We start from the raw sequence: 12,925 nt of genomic DNA, 5'->3' as shown, positions 1-12,925 counted from the left end.
AGCAAAAGAAGAGTGTCTATCTACAAATGATTTTAGAAGGATACATCTGGTCTAACTAGGTTGACTAAATAAACCTAAAATTTATGTGGCACGGTTGGGTGAAGATTAGGGATAGTCGTTTAAGCTGTGTAATTAGTGCAATGTAAAAGATGTTAAAAAATGGAAATGATTTCCTTTTGTAAGATACTTCTCCATATATTGTTCAATAACTAATAATTTATTCCAAAGCCAAAACATATTGTAATGAGGAGAAAAGGGATACTTTTGGGTGTTGCATCAGATGCGTTCAGGCTCTTTTAGGAAAAGAATGCTTTGGCTGTACCTGATGCTTGCCTATATCCTTTGGATCATTTGTCAATTTGCTGCTGGTTAAGAGCTGTGATTCTCATGAGTTTGCTTTAATAATTCAACTCTGTTAATATAGTGGGAATATTCACAACCAGGAAAAGAAAGATGGAGTGATTTCTTCATTAAGAAATCACTTAATTTTAAGGCAGGTAACCAAGATAGTAGCCTCAGGAAAAATAAAAGCTTAAACATTATTTTATCAGTGACCTGGGGAAACAGAAATCAGTTTAAGTTTGGGAGCAGAGATAAGATACACTAGCAAGAACAGTGATTCTAAGAGTTGGAACCTATGTAGAGTATATCAGATTAGACCTGAGAGTGACAAGTTACACCCAGAAGGGATGTTTTAATGCTTTAACCCAGTATCAAGAGAATGAAATAACTGAAGACTATATTGATTTCCTAAGGGAAATCTCTACTGTAAAGACTAATGTGCTGGGGTGGGAGCTTGGGGAAGGGTAAAGAAGATATGTGGAGACTATTTTTACTCTGTCACAGGGGCATAAAAGAAAAAAAAGAGAGAAAAGGAAACAATATGTTTTATGTGTATATTTTCTTTAACTGAATATCTATACAAACAAAAACCCCGAAGTTTTAGTCTTTTAAAATACTTATCTAAGGAATTTGTAAGTTTTTTAAAGTCCCAAGTAGTCACATTATGAAGAATCCAGAATATTTTCAATTTCTACCCAGATACCAAGAAATGCTCTTTTACTTCCCTCTGAAAGAGCAAGTAATAACAACTCTGCAAATTTTTGTAGAATGTTTATGTGCTAGGTGTTAGGGACACAGCAAGAAAAACGTCAGACCTGTCTCTGCCCTCAAGGAATTGTCTAACAGCAATATTATATACTGCAGGCACAAAATGAGATTTTTATAGGCTAACAGAGTCTAGAAGTATGCTAATCTAAGGTAGAAGTTACCAAAAATAAAAATCCCACTAAAGACAACATCTAAAATACAAGCTTAGATAAATGACTCAATGATGAAGGTGAGTTAGTAAACATTGAGTAAGCCAAATAGAGAAAAGAGAAACTCCTGTACAATAATCAGCTTGAATTCGAGAGTGAGAGAGAAGGAGGAAGGGGCTGAGGTGTGTCACGTTATTAGAACTTACTTTGGTGGTTTCAGGTCCCTGTGAATTAGCGCTTTGGGTTGCATGCTGTGAAGATAAGCCACTCCTTGGGAACACTGTAAACACCAACTCATTGCGTGGGCAGCAGTATAATATGGCAATGGTTCAGCACCATGCAGCACTGCAAAAAAAAGGCACAAACTAAAAAGAACTTTATTGCATATAACAAAAGACACAACGTGAATGCAAGCACTATCAGAATACATGACTGGGTATTTTTCTACATATACATATGCTCTATCAGTTCTGCTTTTAATTGTTTTCTTTCTTTTTTCTTTTTGTTTTTTGAGACGGAGTCTCACTTTGTCGCCAGGCTGGAGTGTAGTGGTGCGATCTTGGCTCACTGCAACCTCCGCCTCCTGGGTTCAAATGATTCTCCTGGCTCAGCCTCCCAAGTAGCTGGGACTACAGGTGTGTGCCACCACGCCCAGCTAATTTTTGTATTTTTAGTAGAGACAGGGTATCACCATGTTGGCCAGGATGGTCTTGATCTCTTGACCTCATGATCCGCCTGCCTTGGCCTCCCAAAGTGCTGGGATTACAGGCGTGAGCCACCATGCCTGGCCTTTTAATTTTTTTTTCTAAATAAAAAGGATGAAAATATCTAATAATTTTGAGTGGATAACTGCCATAATAGTAACATTTAATAGTACATCTATTAAATGTTATTTCTACATTCAAGTAAAATCAAATATACATTACCACACTTTTTCAAACACATAAAGACTTTCATAAAGTAATATAAATTATGAGCAGTCTTACGGCACACTACTACAAGAGAGAGGCAGAGCATAGTACAGAAAGAAACAAAACAATGTATATCAAGATGTTTGCACCTGTATTTTCTGTAATGGCTAAAAACCAGAAGTAGTTCAATCAAATAAAACAATAGGGTATTAGATATCCACCAACAGTGAAGAACACATGGGCAGTAAATATAAGTAAAAGTTTACATAAAATAATATTAATTATAAAATAAGATGTAACAATTTGTTTTATATAACTAGTGCTACAAGAGACAATACATGTCTGCATATGGTTGGTATTTTTAGGGTAAAAGAGTTCTGTTCTACAAAGGTAACTACACAAGGTTTTTTTCATTGCTACAAATAAAAGGTTGTGTGAAATGAGTTTTCACAATTTTTTTTTTTAAAAAGAAAAAATAAAGCAGAGTGAAATGGAAATATGGTTAAAGAGTTCTAAAATGAGGAGGCTCAACGTTATGAGGGCAAAAAGAAAAAAATCTGAAGATATTTTAAAATCTATTTAAAAAGTAAATTTTTACTTAAATGCTTTTAATGAAATGCAAAGTACCATCTACTTAAAAAATTGACAGACCTCTGAATTTCACAAACTAATGTTATAGAATCTTATCTTTCCATTTTTATTCTTTAGTAGATTTTTAAAAATCATGTCCTTTTGAGACTCTGATGGCAAATTGTGAAGAATGTTAAACAACTTATGGTTTATATTAGAAGTTTTCAAATTATTTTAATCTGCTAGATAAAGACAGGTCTAGTGACACTCACCATTATATAAAGAGCCCCCTTCAGCATATTCCATCACAAGACACACCTAAAGGAAACATATACAAGAAGCATTAACCAAGAAGCTCCAGCATCTTAGGGCCTTTAATTCACTCCCCTGATTTTACAGATATATTAAAAATCATTCTTGGGCCCCCACTATGTGAACAGTACTAGGGAAAGAAAAGATATCTATGACCTAAGACTGTCTTCTAGGAGTCCGCTAAGAGTGAAGATATATGTAAAATACAATCACAAGATATTTTGGGGACTTTCTCCAGTGTCAGTAAGTAGGTGCTACCACAGGATATCAAAAGCCTCATAAGAAGATGAGGTTATTGGACAAGATCACCTAAAATAGCTCTTCCAACACCCTGTTTTGCTAAAAGACTAGAAACAAGTCAAATGAACAAACTATAACTGTTCTTTCAGAAATACATCTAAGATAGTAGATCAAAATAGCTACACAGGAGGTTCCAAGATGGCCAAATAGGAACAGCTCCAGTCTACAGCTCCCAGTGTGAGTGACACAGAAGACAGGTGATTTCCGCATTTCCAACTGAGGTACCAGGTTCATTTCACTGGGGCTTGTCAGACAGTGGGTGCAGCCCATGGAGTGTGAGCTGAAGCAGAGCGGGGCATTGCCTCACCTGGGAAGTGCAAGGGGTCGGGGAATTCCCTTTCCTAGCAAAGGGAAGCTGTGACAGATGGTACCTGGAAAATCGGGACACTCCCACCCTAATACTGCACTTTTCCAATGGTCTTAGCAAATGGCACACCAGGAGATTATATCCCATGCCTGGCTTAGAGGGTCCCACGCCCATGGAGCCTCACTCACTGCTAGCACAGCAGTCTGAGATCGAACTGCAAGGCAGCAGCGAGGCTGGGGTAGGGGCGCCCACCATTGCCGTGGCTTGAATAGGTAAACAAAGCAGCCAGGAAGCTTGAACTGGGGGGAGCCCACCACAGCTCAAGGAGGCCTGCCTGCCTCTGTACACTCCACCTCTGGGGGCAGGGCATAGCTGAAGAAAAGGCAGCAGAAACTTCTGAAGACTTAAACGTCCCTGTCTTGACAGCTTTGAAGAGAGTAGTCATTCTCCTAGTATGGAATTTGAGATCTGAGAACAGACAGACTGCCTCAAGTGGGTCCCTGACCTCTGAGTAGCCAAACTGGGAGACATCTCCAGTAAGGGCCGACTGACACCTCATACAGCCAGGTACCCCTCTTGAGACGAAGCTTCCAGAGGAAGGATCAGGCAGCAACATTTGCCATTCTGCAATATTTGCTGTTCTGCAGCCTCTGCTGGTGATACCCAGACAAACAGGGTCTGGAGTGGACCTCCAGCAAACTCCAACAGATCTGCAGCTGAGGGTCCTGACTGTTAGAAGGAAAACTAACAAACAGAAAGGACATCCACATCAAAACCTCATCTGTATATCACCATCATCAAAGACCAAAGGTAGATAAAACCACAAAGATGGGGAGAAACCAGGGCAGAAAAACTGAAAAATCTAAAAATCAGAGCACCTCTTCTCTTCCAAAGGAACGCAGCTCCTCGCCAGCAATGGAACAAAGCTACATGGAGAATGCCTTTGACGAGTTGAGAGAAGAAGGCTTCAGATGATCGGTAATAAAAAACTTCGAGCTAAAGAAGGATGTTTGAACCCATCGCAAAGAAGCTAAAAACCTTGAAAAAAGATTAGACAAATGGGTAACTAGAATAAACAGCATAGAGAAGACCTTAAATGACCTAATGGAGCCAAAAACCATGGCATGAGAACTACATGATGCAGGCACAAGCTTCAGTAGCCAAATCGATCAAGTAGAAGAAAGGGTATCAGTGATTGAAGATCAAATGAATGAAATGAAGTGAGAAGTTTAGAGAAAAATGAATAAAAAGAAATGAACAAAGCCTCCAAGAAATATGGGACTATGTGAAAAGACCAAATCTACGTCTGATTGGTGTACCTGAAAGTGACGGGCAGAATGGAACCAAGTTGGAAAACACTCTTCAGGATATTATGCAGGAGAACTTCCCCAACCTAGCAAGGCAGGCCAACATTCATATTCAGGAAATACAGAGAACGCTACAAAGACAATCCTGGAGAAGAACAACTCCAAGACACATAATTGTCAGATTCACCAAAGTTGAAATGAAGGAAAAAATGTTAAGGGCAGCCAGAAAGAAAGGTCGGGTTACCCACAAAGGGAAATCTATCAGACTAACAGCGGATCCCTCGGCAGAAACTCTACAAGCCAGAAGAGAGTGGGGGCCAATGTTCAACATTCTTAAAGAAAAGAATTTTCAACCCAGAATTTCATATCCAGCCAAACTAAGTTTCATAAGTGAAGGAGAAATAAAATCCTTTACAGACAAACAAATGCTGAAAGATTCTGTCACCACCAGCCTGCCTTACAAGAGCTCCTGAAGGAAGCACTAAACATGGAAAGGAACAACCGGTACCAGCCACGCAAAAATATATCAAATTGTAAAGACCATTGCAGCTAGGAAGAAACTACATCAACTAACGAGCAAAATAACCAGCTAACATAATAATGACAGGATCAAATTCACACATAACAATATTAACCTTAAATGTAAATGGGCTAAATGCTCCAATTAAAAGACACAGACTGGCAAATTGGATAAAGAGTCAAGACCCATCAGTGTGCTGTATTCAGGAGACCCATCTCACATGCAGAGACACACATAAGCTCAAAATAAAGGGATGGAGGAAGATCTACCAAGCAAATGGAAAACAAAAAAAAAGCAGGGGTTGCAATCCTAGTCTCTGATAAAACAGACTTTAAACCAACAAAGATCAAAAGAGACAAAGAAGGCCATTACACAATGGTAAAGGGATCAATTCAACAAGAAGAGCTAACAATCCTGAATATATATGCACCCAATACAGGAGAACCCAGATTCACAAAGCAAGTCCTTAGAGACCTACAAAGAGACTCAGACTCCCATACAATAATAATTGCTGACTTTAACATCCCACTGTCAACATCAACAAGACAGAAAGTTAACAAGACAGAAAGTTAACAAGGATATCCAGGAATTGAACTCAACTCTGCACCAAGTGGACCTAATAGACATCTACAGAACTCCTCATCCCAAATCAACAGAACATACATTCTTCTCAGCACCACACTGCACTTATTCCAAAATTGACCACATAGTTGGAAGTAAAGCACTCCGCGGCAAATATAAAAGAACAGAAATTATAATAAACTGTCTCTCAGATCACAGTGCAATCAAACTAGAACTCAGGATTAAGAAAGTCACTCAAAACCACTCAACTACGTGGAAACTGAACAACTTGCTCCTGAATGACTACTGAGTACATAACGAAATGAAGGCAGAAATAAAGATGTTCTTTGAAACCAATGAGAACAAAGACACAACATACCAGAATATCTGGGACACATTTAAAGCAGTGTGTAGAGGGGAATTTATAGCACTAAATGCCCACAAGAGAAAGCTGGAAAGATCTAAAATTGACAACCTAATATCACAATTAAAAGAACTAGAGAAGCATGAGCAAACACATTCAAAAGCTGGCAGAAGGCAAGAAGTAACTAAGATCAGAGCAGAACTGAAGGAGACACAAAAAACCCTTAAAAAAAAAAAAACAATGAATCCAGGAGCTGGTTCTTTGAAAAGATCAACAAAATTGATAGATCACTAGCAAGACTAATAAAGAAGAAAAGAGAGAAGAATCAAAGAGATGTAATAAAAAATGATAAAGGGGATATCACCACCAATCCCACAGAAATACAAACTACCATCAGAGAATACCATAACACCTCTATGCAAATAAACCAGAAAATCTAGAAGAAATGGGTAAATTCCTGGAAACACCAGAAAATAAACCAGAAAATCTAGAAGAAATGGGTAAATTCCTGGAAACACACACCCTCCCAGGACTAAACCAGGAAGAAGTTGAATCCCTGAATAGACCAATAACAGGTTCTGAAATTGAGGCAATAATTAATGGCCTATCAAACAAAAAAAGTCCAGGACCAAACAGATTCATAGCCAAATTCTACCAGAGGTACAAAGAGGAGCTGGTACCATTCCTTCTGAAACTATTCCAGTCAATAGAAAGAGAGGGAATCCTCCCTAACTAATTTTTTGAGGCCAGCATCATCCTGACACCAAAGCCTGGCAGAGACACAACAACAAAAAAGAGAATTTTAGACCAATATCCCTGATGAACATTGATGCAAAAATCCTCAATAAAATACTGGCAAGCTGAATCCAGTAGCACATCAAAAAGCTGACCCACCATGATCAAGTTGGCTTCATCCCTTGCATGAAAGGCTGGTTCAACATATGCAAATCGATAAACATAATCTGTCATATAAACAGAACCAAAGGCAAAAAACCACATGATTATCTCAATAGATGCAGAAAAGGCCTTCAGCAAAATTCAACAGCGCTTCATGCTAAAATCTCTCAATAAACTAAGTATTGATGGGATGTATCTCAAAATTATAAGAGCTATTTATGACAAACCCACAGCCAATATCATACTGAATGGGCAAAAACTGGAAGCATTCCCTTTGAAAACAGGCACAAGACAGGCATGCCCTCTCTCACCATTCCTATTCAACGTAGTGTTGGAAGTTCTGGCCAGGACAATCAGGCAGGAGAAATAAATAAAGGGTATTCGATTAGGAAAAGAGGAAGTCAAATTGTCCCTGTTTGCAGATGATGTTATTGTATATTTAGAAAACCCCATCATTGCAGCCCACAATCTCCTTTTTTTTTTTTTTTTTTTTGAGACGGGGTCTTGCTCTGTCGCCCAGGCTGGAGTGCAGTGGCCGGATCTCAGCTCACTGCAAGCTCCGCCTCCTAGGTTTATACCATTCTCCTGCCTCAGCCTCCCGAGTAGCTGGGACTACAGGCGCCCGCCACCGTGCCCAGCTAATTTTTTTTGTATTTTTTTGGTAGAGACGGGGTTTCACCATGTTAGCCAGGATGGTCTCGATCTCCTGACCTCGTGATCCGCCCGTCTCGGCCTCCCAAAGTGCTGGGATTACAGGCTTGAGCCACCACGCCCGGCACAGCCCACAATCTCCTTAAGCTGATAAGCAACTTCAGCAAAGTCTCAGGATACAAAATCAATATGCAAAAATCACAAGCATTCTTATACACCAATAACAGACAAACAGAGAGCCAAATCATGAGTGAACTCCCATTCACAATTGCTTCAAAGAGAATAAAATACCTAGGAATCAAACTTACAAGGGATGTGAAGGACCTCCTCAAGGAAAACTACAAACCACTGCTCAACGAAGTAAAAGAGGACACAAACAAATGGAAGAACATTCCATGCTCATGGATAGGAAGAATCAATACTGTGAAAATGTCCATACTTCCCAAGGTAATTTATAGATTCAATGCCATCCCCATCAAGCTACCAATGACTTTCTTCACAAAACTGGAAAAAACTACTTTAAAGTTCATATGGAACCAAAAAAGAGCACGCATTGCCAAGACAATCCTAAGCCAAAAGAACAAAGCTGGAAGCATCACGCTACCTGACTTCAAACTATACTACAAGGCTAAAGTAACCAAAACAGCATGGTGCTGGTACCAAAACAGAGATACAGACCAATGGAACAGAACAGAGGCCTCAGAAATAATACCACACATCTACAACCATCTGATCTTTGACAAACCTGACAAAAACAAGACATGGGGAAAGGATTCCCTATTTAATAAATGGTGCTGGGAAAACTGGCCAGCCATGTGTAGAAAGCTGAAACTGGATCCCTTCCTTATACCTTATACAAAAATTAATTCAAGATGGATTAAAGACTTAAATGTTAGACCTAAGACCATAAAAACCCTAGAAGAAAACCTAGGCAATACTATTCAGGATATAGCCTGGGCAAGGACTTCATGACTAAAACACCAAAAGCAATGGCAACAAAAGCCAAAATTGACAAATGGGATCTAATTAAACTAAAGAGCTTCTGCATAGCAAAAGAAACTACCAACATAGTGAACAGGCAACCCACAGAATGGGAGAAAATTTTTACAATCTACCCATCTGACAAATGGCTAATATCCAGAATCTACAAAGAACTTAAACAAATTTACAAGAAAAAAATCAAACAACCCCATCAAAAAGAGGGTGAAGGGTGTGAACAGACACTTCTCAAAAGAATACATTTATGCAGCCAACAGACACATGAAAAAATGCTCTTCATCATTGGCCATCAGAGAAATGCAAATCAAAACCACAATGAGATACCATCTCACACCAGTTAGAATGGCGATCATTAAAAGTCAGGAAACAACAGGTGCTGGAGAGGATGTGGAGAAATAGGAACACTTTTACACTGTTGGTGGGACTGTAAACTAGTTCAACCATTGTGGAAGACAGTGTGGTGATTCCTCAAGGATCTAGAACTAGAAACACCATTTGACCCAGCCATCCCATTACTGGGTATATACCCAAATGATTATAAATCATGCTGCTATAAAGACACATGCACATGTATGTTTATTACGGCACTATTCACAATAGCAAAGACTTGGAACCAACCCAAATGTACATCAATGATAGACTGGATTAAGAAAAAGTGGCACACATACATCATGGAATACTATGCAGCCATAAAAAAGGATGAGTTCGGCTGGGCGTGGTGGCTCACGCCTGTGATCCCAGCACTTTGGGAGGCAGAGACAGGCTGATCTCGAGTTCAGGAGATTGAGACCATCTTGGCTAACATGGTGAAACCCCATCTCTACTAAAAAAAATACAAAAAGAATTAGCCAGGCGTGGTGGTGGGCACCTGTAGTCCCAGCTGCTTGGGAGGTTGAGGCAGGAGAATGGTGTGAACCCGGGAGGCGGAGCTTGCAGTAAGCCAAGATTGCGCCACTGTACTCTAGCCTGGGCGACAGAGCAAGACTCCATCTTAAAAAAAGAAAAAAAAAAGGATGACTTCATGTCCTTTGTAGGGACATGGATGAAGCTGGAAACCATCATTCTGAGCAAACTATCACAAGGACAGAAAATCAAACACTGCATGTTCTCACTCATAGGTGGGAATTGAACAATGAAAACACTTGGATACAGGTTGGGGAACATCACACACTGGAGCCTGTTGTGGGGTCGGGGAAAGGGGAGGGACACTATTAGGTGATATACCTAATGTAAATGACGAGTTAATGGGTTCAGCACACCAACATGGCACATGTATACATATGTAACAATCTTGCATGTTGTGCACATGTACCCTAGAACTTAAAGTATAATAATAAAAAAAGATATCAAAAACAAATAAGTAACTCAATAAATACATGAAGAGAAAGAAAGAAAAAAAAGAATAATGTGGGAGCAATGCTGTAGTGCTCTATTTTCACTGTTTAGAGTGTGTTGATGACATATTGTGTGTGTATAATAGTCACACGTACTCGTAATAGTCCTTGAACTATTGGGATCACTGCTGATATTTTAAAGTATTGGAGGTACCTTTTTATCTTGAAAAAATATAATATTTTTGAAAACCTTAAAAAAAAAGCCAAAAAGAAAAACAAAAGAGCTACATAAACTACACACATCTGCCATGTCATTTCTCATAGGTGACGATGAAAAAGTAACAAACTTACTGGATTCAAGCAGGCTCCATAAAGCTTTACAATATTAGGATGGTTCACACGGGATAACTGCCGAAGCTGTTAAGAAATTAAGGTTTCTTTTATAAAGTGATAACTTTTGAAGTACTGATTTCACAGTATCATTAAAATCTTACTGTTGTACAAAACATTTGTTTAAATCATTCAACAATCACTATTTACTATGTAACAGGCATTGTAATCATAGCCTGAAAATACCAAGTGCCTGCCCAGAACGGCACAAAATCCCTGTTTTCCAGTTCATACAGTTTAGCTGGATAGACATGTAAACAAATAATTAAATCAATGTGCAAAGTGCTATAACAGGAGTTATGAACAAGGCATGATGAGTATATAGAATAAAGAAGAGATGAACTCTGCCAAGAAATGTTAGGATATGATCCCAGAGATGGTACTGAGCTGCATTATCCAAAGCAGAAGTCATGTTATCATTGTTATCATCATCTTCATAGCTATGGTTGAACAGTCTAGCTACTCTGCCTGGGGCCCTAATGTGCAATTTAGAGATATCGTATAATTATCACAACTCTGCAAGGTAGGTATTATCATTTCCATTTTAAAGATGAGATTTTAACCTTAAGTCTCAGAGAGAGTTAAATGACCTGTTCTGTAGTTAAGTGGGATTTGAACTTTAGTCTATCTGACTTAAAATGTGCACTCCCTCTGTATACTTGCCTTCATTCCATTTCCCATTTCTTGAATTCATTCTCTCCTCTCCATTCCCACTGCCATTGCCTTAGTAATCCCAACATGAACTGCTGCAGTGATTATCATAGCCTACTAGCTGGTTTCCCTCTTTCAGTTTTAATCATCCCTGATCCAATGATCCATACTGAGGTCAATGAGGGGTTTGGCTATACTCACTTCTCTTATTCTAGATCTCAAACTTCTTTCTTTGGAGACAGGTTTTGCTCTGTCACCCAGGCTGCAGTGCAGTGGTACAATCTTGGGTCACTGCAATCTCTGCCTCCTGGACTCAGGCAATCCTCCTACCTCAGCCTTTGGAGTAGCTGGGACTATACATGCACAGCCACCATGCCTGGCTAATTTTTGTATTTTTCTGTAGAGATGGGGTTTTGCCACGTTGCCCAGGCTGATCTCAAACTCCTGGGCTCAAGCAACCCATCTGCCATTCCCAAAGTTCTGGGATTACAGGTGTGAACCATCATGCCTGTCTTCAAACTTCTTTCTATTAATGCATCCCGCCCCACAGCAAACTGCTTCTTGCTTTCATTCTTTTCTCCCTTCTCCTCTCTTTTCTGCGCTTTTTCCACTCTTCTTCCTCTTCTCTATTACATACATTATGCTGCTGGCTCATATTCAGTCCACTAATGTCTCTAAACCTTCATACTGTATGCTAATAAAAAGCTCTATCTATATAGAGCCAACATGTGTGGATTTTTGGTCCTAATAGAAGAATTAGTATCACTATTTATTGTATTTATTTACTATATGAAAATATATTTACTATATTTCATCTTGCTAAGGTTCAGCACTGAGATTCAGATAGCGGATTATACAAGCATTTCTTCCTCCTCTTTCCCTAATTCCCACTAAGATTTAAAAAATTTTAAGGCATAACCTCAGAAGGATGAAGATAATGTAAAGTGCACAAACAGCATACATTTTTGGAAGCTGGAAAGCAAATGACTAGCAATAACTGATACAGCCACCTAGAAGAGCTGCATCATAAACTGGCAATGAGAAAAATGGAGAAGCAACCAGATTTATCTCACAAAGCTTCCAAAAGGTTGGGGAGTGGCGGCAGAGCTAGTTACCTATGCAAATGAGCTAATCAAAGGACAGGGCAGGGGACAGCTTAAAAGACTCAAAGATTCCTTCCTAGACTTCAAATAGCTCAATGACTATCTCTTCTCATCCCAGCAAAAGACTAGAGGTTGATTCTTTAGAGAAGGGGTAATAAATAGCATCTGGACTGGGGACACCAAACATAAATGAAGGAATGAGCTCAAAGTAGTTGTCTCTGGGAAGCAGAAAATTAGATTGGAGGAGGTATAGGAGACTGAAGTCTTTTTCATTAGAATTTTGGAGAACCATTTTATATTACATGCACATCTAATCTGGATTTAAAATTTTTCTTCACGCTATTATGATCTTTTTGACTTGTGATTCCTAATGTTTAACACATATGTTATTTCACTCAGCTTTGTGAAACTGCTAATGTAACAGGAAATGATAAATAGCTTTATCTAAACTGTAATAAAAATATTGCATAAGACAAAGCTGAGGCCAGA

The 12,925-nt window shown here is 39.0% G+C and overlaps 1 protein-coding gene across 8 annotated transcripts in view; it reads right to left on the bottom strand.

Moving 5' to 3' along the window:
* The window catches only part of MAP3K7 (mitogen-activated protein kinase kinase kinase 7), a 72,534-nt gene that overhangs the window by 43,728 nt on the left and 15,881 nt on the right, over window positions 1-12,925 (bottom strand). For 6 of the 8 annotated variants that reach the window (XR_012434433.1, XR_012434432.1, XM_005552334.4 and 3 more), the window contains exons 3-5: window positions 10,644-10,709; window positions 3,013-3,058; window positions 1,466-1,604 (exon numbers count right to left, since the gene is read on the bottom strand). Coding sequence is in view for 6 of the 8 variants with exons in the window: in XM_005552334.4 (XP_005552391.1) it covers window positions 1,466-1,604; window positions 3,013-3,058; window positions 10,644-10,709 (251 nt within the window). In the remaining 2 variants the exon portion in view is untranslated. Of the gene's footprint in view, window positions 1-1,465; window positions 1,625-3,012; window positions 3,059-10,643; window positions 10,710-12,925 lie in introns of all 8 variants that reach the window. The other 2 variants (XM_074039019.1, XM_074039020.1) reach the window with 1 other exon arrangement.

This window comes from Macaca fascicularis, chromosome 4, assembly GCF_037993035.2.
Source record: "Macaca fascicularis isolate 582-1 chromosome 4, T2T-MFA8v1.1".
Classification (NCBI taxonomy): Eukaryota; Metazoa; Chordata; class Mammalia; order Primates; family Cercopithecidae; genus Macaca; species Macaca fascicularis.
The sequence above is the reverse complement of the archived record's forward strand: the minus strand, read 5'-3'. Positions and strand labels throughout refer to the sequence as shown.